The 23617-nt window shown below is 43.9% G+C and overlaps 1 protein-coding gene across 1 annotated transcript in view; it reads left to right on the forward strand.

Moving 5' to 3' along the window:
- Window positions 1–87: 87 nt before the first annotated feature.
- ACTN2 (actinin alpha 2) overlaps window positions 88–23617 on the forward strand; it is a 62502-nt gene continuing 38972 nt past the window's right edge. Inside the window, exon 1 of the mRNA XM_090263399.1 lies at window positions 88–368. Within this exon, the coding sequence (XP_090119525.1) occupies window positions 243–368 (126 nt within the window). The 5' untranslated portion in view covers window positions 88–242. The remainder of the gene's footprint in view (window positions 369–23617) is intronic.

The raw sequence follows: 23617 nt of genomic DNA on the forward strand, positions 1-23617 counted from the left end.
CGTGGCCAGCCCGCGAAGGGCGTGGCGGGGGCGGGGCGAGCGGCCATGTGATGGGGCGCAGGTATTAAGCCGAGCGGAGCTGCAAGTCCTCCGAGCTGGTGCTTCCCCGCGACCCAGCGCCCGGCCAGCCGCCCAGAAGAGCCGCGACTCCGCCCGCGCCCCACCGCGTCTCCGCGTCTCCGCGTCTCCCGCCGTCTGCTCGTCAGTCCGAATCCGACGTCCAGCCCCCGACACCCGGCACCATGAACCAGGTCGAGCCCGGCGTGCAGTACAACTACGTGTACGATGAGGACGAGTACATGATCCAGGAGGAGGAGTGGGACCGCGACCTGCTGCTGGACCCCGCCTGGGAGAAGCAGCAGAGGAAGGTCAGTGGGCTTGCGAGTCCGTGCTTCCCCCCGCGTGTCTGTGCCCCTCGCGTGTCCGTGTCTCCTCGCGTGTATGTCGCCAGGCGTGGTGACGAGCAGGAGGAGTCGCGCTGTCCCGGGCCCTCGCAGCCCGGCACCGGTTAGAGAGGGGAGCAGATCCACGACAGGCGTGAAGCCAGGTGTCGTGTGTGCGCGCGTGCGTGACATGAGAGCACAAAACAACGAACAGTGTTAAGTGTTTCTGTTCTGACTTGCATCTGATCAGACCCTGAGACGCCTGAGTGTGACCTTGGCCGCAGAGTTACACTCTCCTGGCCCCGTGGTGTTCACAGGGCTGCCCCAAACAGTCACTGAAAACCATTTCTGAACTGTCTTGGGCTCCTTAGAGGGGATGCTGTGTGAAAACTGGACATTCATGATCAAGCAATGATTATCCACACTCTATTTATGGGTCCCTGAGGTAAGTGCACAGGACGGGGGACTGAGCCAGCCCTAAAAGCTCCATGCCATCCTGGTTGGCACCCTCTGGGACCCAGTGGAACATTCCACTCTCCAGGGTTTCTTCCTGATCCCCTTGGCTGGAACTAGCAGGGATGCTCACCAGGAGGATAAATCCACCTCCTGCTTGACTGGCAAGAGCTTGGCTGGGGCAGGCCTGGCAGCGCAGACCTGCCCACCAGCCTCATGACACCATGCCATGGCAAGAGAGTGCCCTGTGCTTTCCCCTATTTGGGGGTGGGGCAGAGTGGATTCCCTTCTTAGGTCCTGCCTGTCAGCAGATAACCTTTGTTAACCATATGCGTGCATGGGAAGTGCTGTGTGTAGCTGCCACTGTGGGTGACCAGGTGATAGTTTGTGGTGAAGGAGTATATGGTTGGAGAACACACCCTATTCCCTCCCAGCAAAATGGGAAGAAGAGAAGTCCCATATTTGGATAATTATCAAATATCCAAACATTATTTTTATGACAGGATTTCTCTTTTTTTGTCTATCCTCTCTCTTAAAACACCTTTTATTATTGTTGTTGTTATTATTTTAAAGCTCTAATTTAGCTACATTTGATTTCCCACCCGAGTTTCCTGACTTACAACCAACACTGCTTTCTTGGAAACAAAAGAATGAGAGTGATAAGTAGAACTTGAGTCTACAAAGGAAAATAAAATTTCAAACCTTCTACCATATTTATTGACTTATTGTGAGAGAAATGCATAGCTTGAAAGTTACTAATGTGTCATTAGCAAGAAGTTAAAAAGTAATTTTTAGTGTGTTTCTTTTAAAAAAATTTTCTCACAATTTTAATTGTTATATTTTTCATGGATTAAAAAAATCAACTTATACGTCTTTGTTTCAAAGATTGTTTTTTATTTTCTTATGAGGAACAGTAAAATAGCTAAGGAATTGGACAGTCATCCCATAATTTTTGGAAGTAATAGTCTAATCACAATGACTTCTGTTGATTTTTTAAAGTAGGTACAATAGCGGAATAGAACTAATGTCAGTTTCCAGAGACCACATTAACATATGTCTTCTGATATATTTAATTTTTAAAATGTATTCACAATATTTTTTGATATAATGGCTTTGTAATTTGTTAGGTTTTGGTTTCCTGTGGAATATCATAATTGTATAGCATGGGAAGTATATGATTAAAAAACAATTGTACTTCCTGATCCCAGTTCAAGGTAATGCTAAAAAGTTAAAAATGAGAATTTCTATACTTTTTAGATAGGTTGGCTGTTATAGACATGGGGTAAAAACAAAACAGAACAGTACGTTAGACACAGACCTGAGAAACTCCGAAGATACCCTATTTCTACTTTTGGTATGGAACCACTCGAGTCTGTGAAATAATATTGAACTGTGAAGTCAGTGTAGCCAGAGCCTTGGCCTCTATTTGTGTCCTGTGAGACAAACCATTGGAACGGGGTGAGGAGAAAATGCCATTGTTTCTATTGTGGGCCACCTTCTCCACAGTTGCCATTTCAGTGATATGCTGGGTATGAGATCTGTCAACAGATGCTGGGAGCACACAATGACGTCTGCAGCGTTGTAGCGGACGTGGTGCCTAATTATAGCCACAGTTCAAAGTCTCCTGGGCTGTGGTGATCCGTGCTACAGGAGGGCTTAGTAAAAGTGTAGTGCTTTATTTTTTTTAACGAGAAAAAATTTTTAATTGAGGTAAATACATATAACAAAATGTGCCATCTTAACCACTCCTAAGTGTACAGTTCAGTAGTGTGAAGCACATTCACTTCGTTACCATCTCCGGATCTCTTTTTATCTTGCTCAGCTCAACTCTTGCACCCATTAAACAATAGCTTTCCATTCTCCCCTCTCCCAGCCCTTGGCAACCATCATCGTACTGTCTGTCTCTGAATTTAACTCCTCTAGGTGCCTCATCTAAGTGGAGTCATACAGTATTTATCCTTTTGTGACTGGCTCACTTTACTCAACATAATGTTCTCTAAGTTCATCTATGTGGTAGCATGTGTTAGAATTTCCTTCCCTTTTAAGGCGGACTAATATTCCACATTATGTTTATCCATTCATCTGTTGGTGGGCACTTGGGTTGCTTCCACACCTTGGCTATTGTGAATAATGCTGCTGTGAGCATGGGTGTGCAAATATCCTTTCTGGATCATGTGGCACTTATTTTCAATTTTTTGAGGAAGTGCTTTTTCCAAAAGGAGGCAATTCAGAAGATGTTACATTTGGCATAAGGAGTTACAGTCATTTTCCAGTGCTCCCCTTCTCTCTCAGGGCTGTCTAGTAAATGAGTAGGAATATTCATATTCACGTAAATTAGGCTCTTTTCAGGGGACTGTAGAAACTTCTAGAGCTTCGGTGTTTAAAAGCAAGCTTGTCCCAGAACCAAGGAACACGTTCAGCCTCTAATTCCACTGAAGCCTAATCAGGAGGTGACTTGTCAGGACAGCAATGCTGAATATGTGCGCTATCTTCCCAAGCACAGGGAACTGTCCTCCCCACTGCAGAGGCAGGCGCAGACCTTTTAAGGAAGTGGCTCATGTTTCCAGGCGTCAAGGGGCCTTACATTCTTAACCTGTGTATGGTCAGATGATGGGTAAATGTCTCTACCAGTTGCAGGAAGCAGGAGTCCTTCATTTGTTCCACATGCGGAGTTCTGATTGGCTCCTATCATTCCTAAAGAAACTGAAGCGCTTCTGCATATTCACAGTTTAGATGGACTAAGTCACCACTCACCTTGGAGCACCTCCTGTCAGTCCCGTTATCCAGGCGAAAATGTTGTCACAGGGGGTCAGGCACATGGGAGCAGCTGCCTGCAGGGTTGGGATTAAACAGAGAGCTGAGAACCCCAGAGTTGCCCCTCTGAGTCCCCTCAAGAGCAGCTGCTGCTTAGAGGCCAAGGTAAAGGCCCTTCTCCTTGCACAGTGAAACATGCCTTTGCATGAATTTTTCCTGCGAGAAAAGGCACTAAAGGTTCCAACAAAGTGAACAGTTAATGAAAAGCTTGTGAAAATTTCTTGGTTTCGTGAGACGCAGGTGAGTCTGCTCAGCCTGGTGCTCTCTGACCATAATCAAGTCACTAACCTTTTGGGTTTCCATGTGTCCCTCTAGAAAATGAAGATAAATGATACTTGTGACAGGGTTTTGCAGGATCAAATGGTTAAGCTAGTTTAAGTTGAAGCAGCTTTATGCACTGCAGAATGATCTGTAAACGTTCACATGTTACTATCCTGTGCAGCAAACACAGTTCACTTTATCAGGCGGTGTGACAGTACTCAGCACCACGCTTGGACTTGGAAGGGCAATAAAACATAAGATTTGTTCCTTCATGACTTTGATGTGCTTTTCTAATTGGGGTAAAATATACATAATATAAAATTTACCATTTTAGTGTACAATTTAGTGACATTAATCCATTCACATTGTTGTGCAGCTGTCCCCACCACCCAACTCCCAGACTTCTCCATCATCCCAGACTGAAACTCGGTGCCTATGAAACAGCAGCTTCCCTCCTCCCTGGATGTACTTTTGAGGATAGGAGTTACACATTCAGACACTTAGAAAGAACATAAGAAATTGTTTTATATTAAGTTGCAGGTGCTTATTATATAAAGGTCAAATAGGGAAAATCATTGTTGGTGAGAATAATGATATAACAGGCTTATAAGGAAATAGAACTTGGGATGGGCCTTAAGTTGAGTAATAAGTCAATATTAGCTGAATGGGGAGGAAAGAGAAATGGAGCATTCCCGGCTATTGTGGGTTTTTTGGGGTGTCTGTGTGTTAAGGGTGATGTCATAACAGTAACATGTTTACGTAGCCCTTTAGCACTCTCATAACATCCACATGTCCATTATTTCATGGGACCCCCCACCCACCCACCCAAAGAGATGAGGGAACCCCCTGTGTCTGAGATGTGTCTGCTGCTCAAGGTGGAATGGAGGGATGGAGGGGTTGTGAAGCGGAGGCAGGCTCCACTGAAGCTAAAGATGCAGCTTCGAGTTTAGAGAGAAAATTTGGTGGGTAACTGGGCCAGGATGGAGGGCCCTGGGATGCTGGGGGGGGGGGAGGGTTGGGAGGGGAGGGAGGGAAGTGTGGGCTTCACCCTCCAAACAGAGCAGAGTTCTGCAGGCTTTGAGCTTGGAAGAGCCACGTTCCTGTAGGGTATTATTTGCAGAAGAGATGTGGGTGGTTGAGGGCCCCTGCTGGGGCCCCAAGCAAACAGGTTAGAGGCTGTGAGGAAGGCATCTATTTGAGAGCGATCAGGAGAGATTATAAAAGTATTAAATAAGTCCGTGTTGTTCCAGGGCAGGCTGTGGTATAAATCCAATTCAGCAGACATGATCTCACCATTAGAGCCCCTGGACTTAAAGCTCAAGGCAGTGGTGTTGACAAAGTAGTGGACAGCTAATGAACAGAGCCTGTATATGCACTGGGAGATGTGTCTGGGTGCAGAGCTAAATAGGTACAGGTCGTGTTGTCAGGTGCAGGGCAGTGAACCGCAGTGCTGAGGGGCGCGTCCTATGTCCATGTGGCCACTGAGTGAAGGAGAGCTGGGGTCTCAGGTAGCCTTTGATGTCTGGCAGAAGTTGATGGGCAGGTGGGCAAAGACAGAATCTAGGGTGAGCCCTGAGAACCCTCTGCCCCCAGAGGGACAATGGTCCCAAATGTGCCCTTGGTTTGCTGTGGACAGTCAGGTGCAGGTGTTCTAAGACAAAGTCACTCTTTGTCTTTTCGTTTTCTCTTAGGGGGCTGCCTTACCCCTCAGTCACGTTCACCAGGGAAAAAGTTGAATCCCAAATATGTTCCTTGAGGGTGGGGTGGGGGAGGAATAAAACCCTTAGCTGGGAACGTAATGAATGCAGCTTCAAAAGCTGTCAGAAGGCAGTGCTGTGGCACAGCTGGGACACCTACAGAAGCACGGATCTGGAGTGGGTGGTAGCTGCTGTGATGAGCAGAGGAGTTGACAGGGAATACGTTGGAGGACAGTCTGGACTGTATCACCGTTTCCCTGGGAACGGTACTGATTCTTCCAGGAAGAACAGAAAGCGGAGATGAGGGTAAAGTGAGCTAGCTACTGTGCTCAACAGATTGCAAAGGAAGGGAAATCTTGAGGGCAAGAGATGGGTCTTTCTAAAGAAGTCGGGAACATATGTTGCACACATACCCCTTCCCTCCCCACAGTTCTCTAGATCAGAAACTAAAGATGATTTCACCTATTGAAGAGCAAAATATAAAGGAGCACAGCATGACTGTCCCTTCCTTCCTTCATCCGACAGACAGGTATGACAGCCTGCAGGGTGCCGGGGATCAGCTGGAGCCTGGAGTGGAGTTCAGGAGACAGAGGTCAGGGGGAGCCCCTAGGGGGGTGCCCATGCCGCCAGGCTGGTAGGAAAGGAGTCTGTTTCCTTAGTGTCCCTCCTGCGGGGCTCCGTGTCTGGGTGAATGGAGATGTCTTCCTCCAGGTGCCACACCGGGGACCGGGGTGCCACTGACAGGCCTCCTTCTCTCCCCCCTCCTGAGGAGCCCACCTCGGGAAGTCCTCTGGACCCTGCCCTTTCTGCTACGTGCTTTAGGGCCACAGGCTTTCAGCGCTTCCTGCCTGGACTGGGGTGGTGGCCTCGTGCTTTGTCACCCTCCGAGACCATGCTTGTCTGCAGGCCATTCTCCACGATGCTGGCAAGAGTGATCTTTGTAAAGCACAAGCCTGGCCACAGTGCTCCCAGTCCCAAGATCCCTGCGATTCCTGTTGCCTCTGGAGACGGTCACGGCCCGTACAGTGGTGGCCAGGCCGGGCCGTGCTCCCATGCCTCTGCTCTCCGCTGCCGCAGGTGTTTTCCCAGCCAGCCCTCCTCCTCCACAGTCCTTCCTCCAGCTCCACAGCCCCGCCTTCTCTGACTGCACAGCTCCTCCTCTTCGCCCACAGCCCCGCCTCCTTCCCCACAGCCCCGCCTCCTCCCCTCTATAGACCCTCCTCCCACGCCACAGCCCCACCTCCCCTCCACAGCCCCGCCTCCTCTTCCACAACTCCTCCCCTCTTCCCACAGCCCCTCCTCCTACCCTCCGAGCCCCTCCTCCTCAGGGTCCCCCTCCTGCCCCGGAGCCCTCCTGTCTTGGTGCCTCTGGGCCCACACTGAGCCTGCTCAGTTTGCACTCGCATTTGTGGAATGAAGGAAGAGTGAGTCTTATTTCTGAAAAAAATTTAGTGCAATTAAAAATTTTAAGTTTTATTTAAAAATTAAGTAATTTGGAATTTAGAGATTTGGGGATTAAAGAAAAATCATACATGCAATTTTATTTAAATTATAATAAAAGGTATCACCATGTTAATGAACAAAGTTTTGGTAATCTAAATTTTATTTAAATGATTTTTTTCCAGATTTAAACCTTTACCTACTTAATAAAATTACAAATTCACTTATTCAGATAATTATAAATTTAAATTTTGTGTTTTTGTATCTAAAGTATGATAAAACTTTTTTTTGGAAGTCATGCTATGCTTCAGAGTAGTGGAACTGGAAAATACAGAATGGATGCAGGTGATTCTGAAGATGCGTGTGGTCCTGGAACAGAACTGGCCTGAGTAATGACACATGTCAAATCCAAGACTTAGAAGTGAGCAGGACTTGGAGCTATCCTCTTTTGTTTGTTTGTCTTTGCTAAGGAGTAAATATGTTAGTCATAGCCCTTAGAAATTATTATACATTAAAAGCACATTCTTATTATATAAATTTTTCATGAATGCAAAGGCATGCTATCTTGGACAAAACTCATTTTTTAGTGATCGTGAGGACAAAATGTAGGTGACTATGAGATTGTTTTGGGGGAATGAAAACAGTGTTTCATATGAAGCTATGTTTGAGTCTTATACAGACAATTATAATTGCTATTGCAAATTAAGAAATCCTGTCTTCTAAAGCCCTAAGGAATCTTTAAGTCATATCATTATATTCAAAGAGGATGTAAATAATTACTAGAATGTTAGTAATTTCATTTCTCAATTAGTATTTTGAGATACTTTATATGTATTAGGTTGAACCATGTGAAATTCTTGGTCCAATAATTTTTTCCAAAAATTGTATTTTTTTAAGGTTCAACCCAATAAAACCTGTTACCTTAATGGTGCTGCTCTATTCAAGGTCCTTGACCAGTTGCATACAAGAACAAGCCATAGAACCAAACTCTATTCATTCGTACCCTTATCTTTAATGCTTTTCCTATTTATTTTAGAAGATAAGGGGGTTAGTTGGGTTTAGATTGAGGGCTTGATATTCAGTGGAAACGTCAAGGAGGAAGGGCAAGGCTAGGGATTTGGGTATGGGAGTGACATGAAACCACCCTGTTTCCCCGAAAATAAGACATCCCCCGAAAATAAGACCTAGTGCAATTTTTTTCAAGCTTAGCAATATAAGGCCTCCCCTGAAAATAAGACCTAGCGGCAGTCATTGCTACAGCTCCCCCCAAATTCTTGATGGAATTCAGAGTTTGGCTGGTTATGCTGATGTTTGTGATGACATGACTACGGTCTATTAATAAATGTTGATTTTTTGTTCAACATAAATGTGAATTCTTGTTCATGGAAAAATAAGACATCCCTTGAAAATAAGACCTAGCATGTCCTTAGGAACAAAAATTAATATAAGACACTGTCTTATTTTCGGGGAAACACGGTATGGGGAGGGGAAAGGGGGAAGAAGATCTACCTGGGGGGCGCCGAGGTGAGCTAAAGTAGAGGACTCCTGGAGGGAGGAGTGGTGTTGGCATTGCTTCTCTGAAAACATGCATATATGGGACTGCTTGGAACCACCGAACTGTCTACATGGCTTTGATTTTCTTCCTGGAGAAGCCTCACCTTGGTATTCCATTGGAACTTTGCCAGTCAGTGTGAATGTGGTATTTGAATAGGTTTACTTCTGGGAACAGAAGCCCAAAGACTTGGCTCTGTGGAACGGGCTATCTTTCAGCTTGTGAGATAAGTTATGCATTCACAGGAAGTTAAAAGCTGCAAGAAATTATTTATGGTGTTGTGCTCAAGTCTGTGACGTAAATCCTTCCGCAACTCGAATGGCCATTGATAGCTTCACTGAGCAAGACTATTGAAAATCGGTTAGGATTACTGAAAAAAGTTAATTTGTTTCATCTTAACTTGCTAAATGGAAACTTTAACCCCAAGATAGCTTTTGTTTTTCTATTTTATCATTTATAAAATTAAAGAAAATAAATAAATAATTGTTCTCATTTAAGTGTTTTGTTTTAAGGTTTAAAAAATGTTTCAGTATTTTGGGTGTTAGAGACTATCAATCGTGAAAGTGTAAAGGACACACACAGAATTGCAGTCACTTTAGAGATTACCCAGAGAGGGAATATTTTTCTGTTTTGAAATTGTTTTCAGGGAAGCAGGATGAGATGGGATGTGTGGAGGAGACCACTGTAGTTGGAAAAATGCAGATCATGTATTTTACATGTTGCAAACTGTAAAATTTCTATTGTTTGTAATTGTATGAAATAGGAAGTGGCTGATTACTTTCTTTTTGCATACTTTAACCTTTAATGTTAAATTTTGGCATAAAAGAATGTTTAAAAATTTTTTCAGTATAACCCTGAAAACGAAAAGAATGCCAATATATTAAAAGTGCTATGTTAATATAGAGTTTTGCTAGTAGGTTAAAAAAAAGAGAGGGAGGCGATTTGATACAGTGTTCCTACTTCCCAACTCTTTGGTGGGCACTGTTTTGACGATAGATATCATTTTATTCAATTTTCAAAACAATCTTGAGAGCTGAGTATTGTTATGTGCATCTTTTACCTAGGAAGTTAAGTAACTTGCCCACAGGTGGCTGAGGGTGGGGAAATGGTAGCTGAAAAACACACAGAATTTTTGTCTAAATTATGAAGATGTAATTCTCTCTCACAACTGAAATTTTATAAAATGCAGAGATGCTAATTACTTTATTGCATATTTTGGTCTACAAGTGGCAAAGCTTTTAACCACCAGACTTCTCTGTTTTTGTTGCTTCCTGCTCAGATTTGTAACCGACAGCCCAGAGCACAAGACTGGGATTCAGCATTCCTAACTTTTCACTGCCTTTTGGAAGAGTGTGTGTGTGCATAAATTTTTAATTTCTAACTGGTACCTCTGATGGGAGTGAGAGACTACATTCTGAGGGGTGGTTCATACTGTCATTCACAGATTTGCTCTATGTCAGGCTCTAGCAGTGACTTTGTCCAACAGAAATAATAAAGTAGGAGGAAGGGACCACAGCAAAAGCTAGCTAACCCTCTCCAACGGCACGGTATAGGAGGTGCCATCAGGGGCACATCTTTGCAATTCACTGCTGATCTGACTCAGTTCCAAAGGAAGCTAGAGCTCAGGATGCCTACGTATCTGAGTCACACTCCCTTTTGGAACTAGAAGGTGAGACTTCCAGACGCAAGAGATTAGATCAGAGTTGTCCACCTTGGGCCTGGTGTCCCGGGGGACAGGGTTCCTCTCTGAGACTGGGCTCCGCGGAGATTCGCTGTATGTAACATGTTGTGATGTGACAGTACCAAGGACTCCCTTGCACCCAAAAATCCTGCTTTTCTTTTATTTAACTTCTTATTATGTAAAACTTTAAACATACATGAAAACAGAGAGAATATAGAATATGGCGAATCCCTCTGGACCCAACTGGGCAAAGAAATCCCCAGTTTCATGACGAAGGGATGTCCTCTCCCCCTTTGTTCCAGGTTTATTATGGTGTAATTGACAAATAAAAATTGCATGCAATTAAAGTGTACAATATGTTCTGATATATGTGTGTCTTGTGAAATGATTACCAGAGATGTTTGATTCTAAAAGGATCAAAAGGTTTTTATATTCAACAAATGCTTTACTCTCGAAACAAAATTTTGAGAGAAATTATTATGAAGTAAAACTGCAACGTTGGCTGACTGTTGCCTTCCTGTTTGGATCCTCTCTCTCTTCACCCGAGACCCCACCTCTCTCTGCCCCTTTTGGCGGTGCAGTCTTCCCCCTGTTCACCTGAACACCTCTTGCAACGCCCAGGCTCTCCAAATGATTGATTTTGCATGTTTTTGACACTGCAATTGTCTCCTCCTAAAAACTAGATTTCCAAAACCTGCCTTCCCAGAGTTCTCCAATATTTTAAAGGTGACCTTCCTAAGACAGTAACCCTATTATATAATTCCCAGATTTCAGGCACAACAGAAGAAGAATTGTGCTAAGAAAGCACTTTTGTTTAAGATAGCTGAAGTGAAGCTTTTTAACCTCCTGTTAACGCGGATGGTTAACCACTACCTGTGCCCACACGTGAAGTCAGTACTGATGGGATGTATTCTCTGTTCCTGCTGCAAACTGATCTGATAAACTGACCGTGTGACCTCCCTCAGGTCTACTGGTCTGGTCCTCTCTGTGTTCCTATGACCATTGCTTTTACTGCTTTGTGGAGGGGACTGGAGGCTCGAGGTGGGACCTATGTCTGAAGATGCTAAATTTGATACTTGAGCATCTTGATTTCTTCCCTACCCCCAGAGCACAGCTGGATGAAGGAGCAAGGCAGACATTTACAGGGTTCTTGAGGAAAGGTTATTTTTAGGGGCGGTCTTGCCAACGTGGCTTCCGGGGAATTTATTTAGATACAGATCAGGCTCTTGCCTGCTTAGATGTGAATTTCTCGGACAGCCTGGGAAGTGAGGGGAGCCATTCCAGGGCACCTCATTCCATACAAAGACTCGATTTATTTTGTTTTATTATTTTAATTTTAATATTTTTAATTTAATTTTATTTCCTAGCTTTACTGAGATGTAATAGTATATGTCTGTGTTCAGTGTGCTGTTCATCGCTGAGGGCCTCCATTCCTTATGAAGGAGATGCTGAAGGAGGGGACTGATGTCAGAGGTAGGGTAACTCTGCACCCAGGTGTGCCCAGAACAGTCCCATTCATGGCTGTTGTCTGGCGGTCATTATGATGGTCCCCCTTTAACTCTCAGCAGTGCTCCAGTGTAGACTACAAACTCGGTGGCCACTGTGTGCTGAAGAGGTACACCAGACAACCTCAGAGAAGGATGAGTTAATGTGAGGCCAGCCAATTTATCGTATATATAAGATAGTAATGCATTTCCTCAAAGTACTGGCCTGTTTCTGAACTTCAAAAAATGCAAATATTATAAAGTGTAATTTCTAATGCTCGGACAAATTGATGCCAGATTCTAGTGATTTCTGACTCATTAAATTTATGACTCCTTCAGGGGACCAAGCCTGGCAGCTTGCCATAAGAGGAAGCCTTGTGTTCAGAGGGGCCAGGATCACCAACCCCGCTGGGGGCCTCCCATGGGCCACGTTCTCCTCTGAAACACATGCCACTGTTACACTTTGGGAGTTTCGTATGTTACCTGTATGGTTTTATAAGTGGTAAATCTGCTCACATATCAGGCAATTTGACATTAGTATGTGCTAGGCATTAGGGTGCTTATTTTGCATATCACAGAAACTAAGAGTTAAACATTATTGAAATATCTGAACCAAAGTCGGATCTCTAGATTTGTTCTTCTGACAGTTTTAAGTCTCTAGGAAAAAAAAATTACATATTCAGATACTTGAAAATCCGGGAGTGAAGTGGTGGTAAATATATTTACTGTGAGATTAAGTCATGTCTGATGCAGAAATTTCCTTTGTTTCCATAATAAGGCACAGGTGGGGCTGTCATCCTTAGAATTCTCTAAGGAAACCCTGGTCAGTGACTGGTCTAGGCCTCGGGGTACAGGACTGGGGGGGGACCTCTTGCTCTTTAAAACATGGTGTCGAAATAGTCACTTGAAGTAGCATTTCATTGCGTGATTAACTCAGAAATCTAGGGCTGCTGGGCTATATCCAGTTCAGGCCCTTTTTCAGGTAGCGATAAGGCAGATTAATGGCGTGAAGCTAGGTGATGTAGTTACAGGGGACCCGGGCAGAGCAAAGGGCCTGGGCTCAAAGATTGTACACATGTTCCAGTTACTGCTTAAAGACACATTTTTAAATAATTGCACAAGCCATAGGTGGTCACGATAGAAAATACAGATACAAAAATGTTAAGTCACAACCTAGCAGAAACTAGTGTTAATATTTTGCCACATTGCCTACTAGATCATTTTATGCTATAATCTGTTCAATAGAAGCATCTATTTATGAGTTTTATGTTCTAATGTATAATTGTCTGAAACGGCTCAGCATACAAACACTTTATACAATGGGGTCATATTGGATTAGGGTAGCCGCTAAACGCAATAACTATTGTTTTTGTTTTTGTTTTTTAAAAAGATTTTATTTATTTATTTTTAGAGAGAGGGGAAGGAAGAGAGAAAGAGAGAGAGAGAAACATCAATGTGTGGTGGTCTCTCATGTGCCCTCAACCAGGGACCGGCCTGCAACCCAGGCATGTGCCCCAACTGAGAATTGAACCGGGGACCCTTTGGTTTGCAGGCTGGTGCTTAATCCACTGAGCCACACCAACCAGGGCTTTTTAAAAAATATTATATATTTTTATGAACACTCTGCACTCAGTGTGAGCCCCGGGGAAGAGCTTGGAGGAAGTCCCAGCCTGGTTCTCTCCAGTGTGGAATGGGTAGGAACTCTGGAACGGCCCAGCTTCCCAGTTTTCACAAACCCCTCTGTTATCCAGCACTTTTCGCATATGTAGAGACGCATCTGCCTGGTGGCTGTTCCTGCTTTAGAGTTGTCCTCTTGTCCAAAACGCCGGTGCATAGAAAGTGGGGTGCAGGGGAGAGCTGTTTTGTTGTGAATGAATGCTTAATCCTCTGTGTAGGCAGCCGCTTAGTTAGGTCCCTGAAAATAGTAACAGAATGGTGAACTTGAATTCAAGAATACTCATTTTGCTGTCTGAGTAGTACAAATGCCTCCCCGGTTGCCGAGATGGGTTGGGGGAACATCAGTGTGCTTTTCTTGAAGCTTGAAATCAGCCTTAAGAAGAGAATGTGACAGTCCAATAAATGTTGCCATTACCTCAAGCCGAGCAACAGTTGGGCCTGCCTGTCACAGAGCCACATTGTGCACATAATTACCCAGGCTCCAAGGGAACAAGCTATTTTGGGAAGCACGACTCAAGATCAATCGTATGCATGGCTGTTTGTTGGGAGCCTTAAACGCTTGCTTAGGAGAAAGTCCTCAGAGGAATCTCCACCCTGATTGCCAGCATGGGGGAGGCAGGTGTGAGCGCACAGAGCTGCAGCCGGCCCCAGAGCTGGGCGCCTGGCCACGTAGCTTCTCTGACCTCCGAAGACCAGGCTCCGAGAGCTTTCATGTGGTTCTCGAGTTCGCCACCTTTCCCCCTTACCTTTTAGGACAAAATTGACTTCGGCTTTCCTCCTGAAGATACTTGATTGCTTAGTTTAACATATGCTTCCAACCCTGAAATAGTTTGGGAAGAATCTGCATATCTCTAATCTTAACTCTCCCCCCCCCACCCCATTTAACAGTTAAAATGGGGAGTTTCATCTATTCTTTAGAAGAGAGAATGCTATTATCTTTTTTTTTCTTAATTAAAATTTCGTTTCAAGAACTTTAAAACATTCCAGGAATTAACATAGAGATAGCTAGAGTGGCAAACCAGCATGGGACATCGGTGGCTCAGAGAAACGCCCCATGCCCTTGCTGTGTCACCTGATTCTCCCCCGAGGGTTACAGAAATGGAGGGATGAGTAACTGCAGCTGAAAAATAAGAACTGGGAAGATGAGTAATAAAGACTCCTGGAAGTGGTAGTAAAATGCTTATAGGATATTTTCTTGAGCAGGGAGGAAATTAACAGATGGAAATACATTAGCTCCTAGTTAAATGTAATGTCTTCATGAAAGAGAAAAGTGCTAAATAATTCAACCCAAATGCAGTATTATTTATGGTGATCACTGTAAGAGGGAACATGGGGATATGTGTTGGATTTGACATGGGAAAGGAATGCAGGAAGCCGAAACTGAAGATAGTTGTCATTTCCACAGGAGTGGGGGAGCATACTGTAATTTAAGATCAGCAAATGATAGACTTCAGTTAGTTCTGTGTACCATTCTTATGTATTAATTACTATTTGTCTTCATCAAAGTCAATAAACTTAGATCAGAATAATAGTGAATATCTTACCCTATTTGATTCTTGACCTTTTTTTAGGAAAAAGACTCAAACTGTGCATCGAAAGATAAATTTTAAAGGCAAAGTCATGACATACGAATATAAAAATGAACATGGGTTAAAGATGTTAACTCATTAACGACAAACTGGAGAGGAGCTATTCCCAGTTCAAAAGAAAATGCAAAGGGTAGGCACGTCTGTAGATGAGGACAGGGAACAGGTGTCTCATGGAGGCAGGAAGTGGTCCCCGCACTGAGCAGAACACACTCCTGGCCTCAGACGAGGATGCTTTGCCGTGCTGCCCATTGCTGATGGCTGACGGGGTTGCAGGACAGCACAGAAAGAGTGCTCTGCATAAGGCACGAACCCTCAGGCTTTTCCTGATATCAAGGAGCCTGACTAGCCATTTTCCCTTTCCAAACGCCATATCCTCAATCTGTTCCATCCTTTCTTGGAAGTTAGGGAGGAGACGCCACATCTCAGAGAGGTTATTCCTAAAACCAGAATTCGTCTGGGGTACGTTTGGCTTTGTTGAAAACACTGAAAAACATTTTTCCTCCTGTTAGGCAGCTTCGGAATTTTAGCATCTTTCTTTATGTTTTCCAAACAGCTTAGGGGCTAAATGAAGCGAGTCTGTGAGCCTGGTGAGTGAAGCCTAAAATTCACGGCCCAGAATTTCTGAGTAAAACCAGACCCGGACAGCACTATCTTCCATCTGAGAGAGCTGTCTTTAGCCCGCTCTCTTAAGTCTCATCCATTAGCCTGATCCTATTTTTAGATACCCTCAGCAGTGAGGTTGTCTTTTATTTTTCACAAGGTTGTGCTTTTTTTTCCCGGCAAGATTATAGAAAGAGTCCTTTTAACATTTAAGGATTCTGTAGTTGAGTTTGACAGAATAATGAGCAGATTTTTAGCTCCTCGGTCTTTTTTTTTTTTTTCCAATAAAAAAATCTGATTGATGTTCTCTCTGATCTGTCCCAGAAAGTGTGACAAACAAGATGCTATTTAACAAACAGTTACTGAGTGCCACAGTGTTCCAGGCACTGTCAAGAACAGAAAACCAAATCCCTGCTTCTCTGTGCGTCACTTCAGTGGTGGCAGCGATGTTTGTGGCCTTCGCACCCTTAATTTGGGATTGTCAGGCATTATAACAGTGGCAGGAAGAGATCTGAAATCCTGTTCATGGGCAGAATTTGTTGACGTGAATCAACGGGCAAAGGCTACCTCTCTCTTTCTTGCTTTGTCTTTGAGTAATTACATTTGTATTTATGAGTTTCCCTGGAACCGAAGTTAAAAGGAATATTTTGGTTCTGTCGAGGTTTCAGTTAACTTATGGTTGAACTTGCCACACTTTAAAAGTGAGGCATTGAGAAGCTGAATAGGCACTGGTTCTGTATATGTGAATGGGGGTACACCTGCTGGGTCCTGGGTTCTTTGGGTGATGCAAGGCTGAAGAAGGCAGGGTTAGAGGCTACAGTGTTCATGTGGGTCATTAATATATAACACGTATGCTCGCAGGCATATAAAGCCTGGGACAACAGTGTGGGCCTTCCATTTGCCATGGAGTGCAATGGGGTTGCCTTTTTACACGAGCTAATTTTAAGGCTCTTGGTACCTGCTCTGCTATGAACCAAGTCCTGATTCAGATGTAATCCTCTATATTAATTGTCCCTTACGAATAATAGTACATTTTTAAAAAATGCATGGGCAAAATATTTTGTCATCAGCCAAAACTAATGTTCTGCTACCTTGTCCCTTGAGCAAGTTAAGATATGCTTATGCTGTTCTTTGTTTTTTGAACAGAGATCAAGCACTTCGACAAGTCAGACCTGGTATCCTTCTGGGTTCTCAAATCCCTGTCTGTCTGGGCACAGCAGCAGTCTGTGACTGCTGAGCTGTGTATGCTTGCTTCGTGGAGATGGAATATCTCTGGTGCTCAAGTGAACTTTAGTCATGACTGGCTGTTTCTGTTTTTTCCTTGCAATGACCTAATTCCATTTCAGTTTAAACCCAAAGCCCCTCGAGTTCTCTGAATTGCCATTGCTGACTGCTGTTCTTCCATGACTGTAGAGCAGTTGTATTTGTGAAATATTTCCCAGTCTCCCATAATTCATCAGACTTCTAGTGCAGCCCTCAGGGGAGGAGAGCTGACTTGCCCACAGGAGACACTGAGCTCGTCACAGAACCAGTCTTCAGATTTTAGGGCGGCTCAGATTTTGAGGGATTGCTAAACTGAGCTGTCACCTGCCATGTCACCTAGCAGGATCTGGGAGATGCAGCAGAGATTTGTGGGTGGAGAATAAAAGTGCTGCTCACTGTGTAGTTAGATACTTGCTTATGCAAGTTCTGGGAACACTCAGGCACCAAATGGACTTTCAGGACATCTGGTAACTGATGGTAGCACGTGCAGGATCCTTAGAATTAACACTCTCCCACTTACATACCTCTCGCTTTGAGTCCGTTTCTTAAATGCTATGCGAGTAGTTGAAAGGACACCTGGCAACCTTGAAGTTTTGGAATCTCTCAAGTTCACAGGATTGTCTAGTGGTCGTTGTGCTGAGGAGTCAGTCACCACTCTGAGTGGCATCTGGGTCGGGGGAACTTCCCTGATGTCATGTAATGCCAGCAGAAGCACTTTAAATGTTTTTAAAAGAAGGTTGAATGTCTGAATATTTAAAGTTAGGTCATGCTGCTGATTTCTGATGTGTGTCTGGAGTGGCCCTTTGTTTGGGGCATGGTGGCATTTGCAAGGACCCAAAGGGAGTCCTCCTGTGATGTCAGGTCTTTCTGGCCGTGGGGCTGTGAAGCTTTGTACAGAACCAGAGCCTGCTAGCACCTGGCTCTTTCTTAAATGCCAGAGTTGAAACCACACTTACTTCAGTCCTGACCGACGCCCCCCCAACTTTACCCAGAGATTTTACATGGGTGTGCAGCTTTCTAGAGCCATTTACTTTTCAAATGTGTAGAAAGGACCAGAAAACAATTAGTAGGAATCTTGGCAAATTGGGAATTTGTGATGCGGAAAAGAAAACACGGCTAAAGTGATAGCTGTGAATGGAAACATAAATGGAGCACCTTTAGAAAATGAACTAAACGGAGGAGTGCTTTTCTTGACCCGCAGCATTTACATTTCTTCTCCTCCTGATGAGCTTTTGAAGTATGACATACAGTTAGTTGATTGTGACAATTATTATTCCTTTTTTTTATAGTTGGGGACGTGTCAGGACACAAAGGGCAAATAATTGCGTGGTGTCAGAGTCAGAAATAGAATCTGAGTTCCGAGCCCCACCCGCTGCTGGACCGGACTTCGCCTGTTTGCCAGGTTCCCTCCCAGGGACTGCAGCCTCGGTTACTGGGGCTCAGCTGTCCCACCCCAGAGGCTGCAAGGCCTGGGATTGACACTGCACCTCTTGATGTCTTTACTCACTGAGAAAAGGAAATGACGTGCAAACCCAGGCTCATAGAACACTGGCACTGTCCCAAACCTTTGGGCCCGGCAGATGATGCTGTTTTATGATCAGTGTGTTTAAAGTGAAGGCGTCAGGCCTGCCTGCCCGCAGCTTCGTGCCGAGGCTCTGCCCAGTGTCCCAGGCCTCAGCAGGCCCGCTCTGTTTCGTTCAGAAAAGCCCCCAGGCTGGGGTGAGTCTCCATTTCAGGAAGTGTGGTCTGAAATTAGCATTTTATGTAGTAATTATTATCAAACTAAAAGCTGCTTTAAAAAGTATAAAGGAGATTGATATATGTTGTGTTGCCAGATTTTTTGTTTGGAGAAAATGATAAAATAAATTGAACAGCGGGTCTTCCAGGAACCAGCCCTGAAAGACTTATCTAAAAACATGATAATGAGCTAATCATATGAAATGCACTCATACCCAGAATTGTGTCAGACTCGGGGTTGATTTTTTTTTCCCCTCATTTGTGTATCCAGGTGATAAACCCATCCATGCGAAGATGGGAATGTGTGTTATGCAAGTGATATAAATAAGCACAGATATTACTCATTTTGATTGAAAGACCTTTTCCCTTCTCTCGGTGGGATAGTCTACCACATAGGCTGTAATGTCTACAGGTTTAACTAACTTAAAAAGAAACCAAATTCAAATGCATAGCATTCAGTAACGCAAGCTTATCTCAACATTTCAACAAGAACCTAACTGATTTTTTGCCATTTTGTCATTTAACTTTGAGAGAAGTAGTAGTGTTATTGAATAATTCTGATGGATCTGGGTCTTTGCCGGTAAGTTCTTCATGAAAGGAGTGGCCTGACCTGCCGTCAGATGGGCTCATGATTTTTACTCACAAATACTCTTGGGAAATTCCTTCAGCCAATATTTTTCTCAACTTCCATGTCTCAAGCATATGTCCAGGAACCTAACTGAGGAGACCCTGCTGACGGTTGAATAATCTTCAGACTTGCTGTGTGAAATCACAACCCTGCAGGTCCCGAGCACTCGCCTGCTGTAACCCCAGGCCCCTCCTCCGCTTCTGGTGCTCGGAGAGTTTCTGGACTACAGCCAGGGCCAGGGAGGGCCTTGTGGGGCCGGGGTGCCAGTCTGTGCCTACAGCACTGCCCACTCTGGCCTGCGACTCACAGGTCGTCATCCTTTATGTTTCGGGCAGAGATGCTGGGATCTACCCCCGCGTCTGAGGGGTACGCACAGTGAGACAGTGACTTAACACCGTCCCTTAGCTTTGTCATGCGCTTCTTTGTAGGGAACAAGGACTGGAAGCCCCTGCCTTTCCTTTCCACAGACAGACGCTCCTGTGGTTTCTGCTCTTAGTTCTCTTTACCACAATGTGGGGAGGAGCAGGGGAGGGCTGCTCTGCAGGAGAGGGGACAGGAAGGTCTGAGCTGCTGGTAAGTCAGGAGGCTGGTCAGAGGTGCCAGAGCAGCCCCCACATTAGCTGTGGGCTCAGAGACTTTCCTTGTTGGTCTGCGTTGGACTCACAGACACCATTTCTCTTAGGAAAGGACAGCCCTTGGTATTCTGGTTTGAACCAAGGAGACTGGGCCTACCTGTCTGAATTCCATCTTAGTCTCCAAGGTTTAGTTCCCATGGACCTTAGAGGTGCCTGCTGCTATCAATCAGCAAGAAAAACCTTCAAGTAAAACAGGTGGGGTTCCGTTGCTTTGTTTTTAATCCTCCATACATCCAGGCTTTGCACAGAAACCGAGGACAATGGGAAATGCATAGGAACAGCCTCTGCAGGCTGTGGGAATTGGAACTGGAAACAGGATGAAATGAAACATTCTGAAACGGCTCCAAGCTTCTTTTTAGAGTGCACTGGCCTCTTTGTAAGCTGTTATCACGGAGCCCCTGGGGTCCTTTTACACATTTAAGTTGTTCAGGCATCACCTCATTGGCTCTGGGGGACAATCATTAATGATAGGGGGACCCTTCGCTTCCAGCCAAGGTGGAGTGTAGGTAAAACACGGTTCTCAAACCCTCCTGCAACCACATCAGAACTGCAGCTCAACTACAGAACAGCCATCACGCAGAACCACCTGAAAGTCTAGCTGAACAGAAGCCGTGTAACTAAGGATTTACAGAAGGAACAACATCCAGACAGGTAGGAGGGGCAGAGATGTGGAAGGGGCTGGCCCCACACTCAGGTGTGGGGGTTAAAAATCAGGAGGCATATCTCAGCTGCCGAGGTGCCCCTTGAAGGGGGAGGGGTCCCAGCCCCCACCCCAGGCTTCCCAGACAAAAAGCTGCAGGTGTTTATAACCACCAAAGCCGTATTATAAAAGATGTTAAAGGGACCTCTTTAAAAGAAGGAGGAAAAAAGTGATTAAAAAATATGAATAATAAAATGCCAATATCTACATATCAACAATTACTTTAAATGTAAATGGATTAAATGCTCCAAACAAAACACATAGGATGGCTGAATGAATATGAAAATAAGGCCCTTACATATGCTAGCTACAAGAGACTCACTTCAGATGGAAAGACACACACAGACTGAAAGTAAAGGGATGGAAAAAGATATTTCACAAAAATTGAAACAAGAAACATGCTGCGGTAGCAATATTTATACCAGACAAAATAGACTTTAAAACAAAGGCTATATAACAAGAGACAAAGAAAGACCCAGCAATGTCACTTCTGGGTATTTTTCTGAAGAAACCCAAGACACTAATTTGAAAGAATATATGCATCATTATGTTCATTGCAGCATTATTTACAATAGCCAAGATACAGAAACAACTCAAGTGCCTATCAATAGATGAATGAAAAAGATGAAGTGGTATACATACATACCATGGAATAAGACTCAGCCATAAAAAAGAATAAGATCTTGGGCTGCCCACTTGGCTGATATGGTTGGAGTGTCATTTCATGCACCAAACGGTTGCTGGCTTGATTCCTGCGCAGGGCACCTGCCTAGGTTGTGGGTTCAGTTCCTGGTTTAGGTGCGTGCAGGAGGCAGCCAATTGATGTTTCTCTCTCACATCAGTGTTTCCTCGCTCCCTACCTCTCTCTCTGAAATCAATGAAAATGTGTCCTCAGGGGAAGATAAAGAAAATTAGAAAAAGAACAAAATCTTGCCACCTGCAACAGCATGGATGGACCTAAAGGACATTGTATTGAGTGAAATAAGTTAGACAGACAAAGACAAATGCTGTATGATTTCACCTATATATGGAACCTAAAAAACAAAATAAATGAACAAATAACAGAAATAAACTCAGATGCAGAGAATAAACTGATGGCTGCCAGACAGGAGAGGTGCTGAGGGGATTGGTGAGAAGGAGCAAGGGATTAAGACATGTAAATTGGTAATTATAAAGACAGTTATAGGGATGTAAATTACAGCATGAGAAATATAGTCAATAATATTGTAATAACTGCATGATGTCAGATGGGTACTAGATTTATTGGGGTGATCACTTTGAGTTATATAAATGTCTAATCACTATGCTGTAATCTGAAATTAATAAACATATGTCAAATATAATTGAAAATTGTTAAAAAAGATAGGAATACTTAATTAGACTTAACTCAGAAATTGACTTTATGATTAAATCTGTTTGTTGGATTTGCGCAACTGAAAATTGCTTATGGTAATTTACCTTCATGCATGTGTACCTATTGAAAGGTAGCGTCAGACAGACTTTACAGGACTCCACAGTGGGGCCACTGATTTCAGGGGCAGTTTGGGGTTATATCCAGAAGTGCTTCTGATACTTTTATCATGAAGGGACCTAACATGGTAACAAGGCAAGGTAATTTACACCAGCAACATTTGTCCATTTTAAGTAGAATCTAAATAAAAGCGATTTTATAAATATTTCATATCATTATATTTTCTATCAATTCCATTAAAAAATCATAACCTGCTATTTTCTTGTGCCTTTCCCAAAAGTTAGGTACATGATTAGGCATGGTATTATTAGTTAAAAAGATACCACCTTCAAAGAGTTTTGCTTGTGGAGTATGGGGCCTGTGAAGCTTTTTGAGTAAAAGAACTCAGTTATCTGGAAACAATCTCAACATCCACTCATGCTTCTGTTGGAAGTCATCTCAGGTGGGTGGGAAACATCCACTCGTAGGGAGCTGGTTACATAATGGTACATAGATTATGGTATATATACAACAGTGGAATATTATTCTGCCATAAAAAGAAATGATTCTGCTGATACAGAATGCTCTCTAGGTTACGTTTTTTAAGTGGGTAGGAAGGCCAGGTGCAGAACAATGTGCCGCCCGGATTTGTGCTGAAGGGGTGGAAGATGCGCATCTGTGTGCCTACACGGTGCAGGGATGGCTGTTGCCTCTGGGCAACGACACTGGGAGACTTTCCACATCAAGCTGTTTGTAACACTTGAATTTTGAACTAAGGAAATGTATTATTTATTTGAAAAGCAGACACATAAATTAATGTTTATGTAAATAAATGATAGGCCCCTGTAGTAATCTGAGCTTCAAAGCACAGACCTTGATTGCACAGGGCGGCACTGTCCCATAGAGCGTCCTGTGATGCTGGGAGCGTTCTGTCTCGGCGCCGTCAGCACAGCAGCCACGAGCCGCATGTGGCTTGTGAGCGCTCAGAAAGTGGCTCGTGCAGCTGAGGAGCTAGAATTTTAATTTCCTCTAATGTTAATTTACATTGAAGTAGCTACATGTGCCTTCCACATGGGTTGGGTACAGGACTAGACTATATGGCTTAGAGCACCTCTTCTATTTAGACCTGACTAAAATTTACATGTGTTTTAGGAAAAGGAATTATCAGTTTAGGTTGTCAGGGGAAGATTTATTATTTTGCAAATCCATGAAAACACCTATGTTTTCTTTTTGCCCTAGAATTTAATGTCATCATATATTTCTTGCAATAAGTGGCTATTAGTCAGATTTGAAAATCCTCTTTATTAACCAGGAAAATCATTTTATGGCAACTGTCTGTTTGTACTCTTCCATGGAACAGTCTATTTTTGAGAGGTTCATTTTCCCATCTGTAACGCAGCCTATTTGTGTGTCTCCGCCCAGTGAAACGGGCGAGCACTTTGTTCTTGAGTCTAGCAGCTGTTGAGAGACTGGGGACAGTTCACATTCTGAGCCAGCAGCTGCTGGGAGTGTTTCTAATCTGGTTTTGGCAGGAAATAGTACACAAGTGGAAGCCAAGTTCAGAGAAGCTTGA

This window comes from Furipterus horrens, unplaced genomic scaffold (genome assembly GCF_987537825.1).
Source record: "Furipterus horrens unplaced genomic scaffold, mFurHor1.1.pri manual_scaffold_15, whole genome shotgun sequence".
In the NCBI taxonomy this organism is placed as follows: domain Eukaryota; kingdom Metazoa; phylum Chordata; class Mammalia; order Chiroptera; family Furipteridae; genus Furipterus; species Furipterus horrens.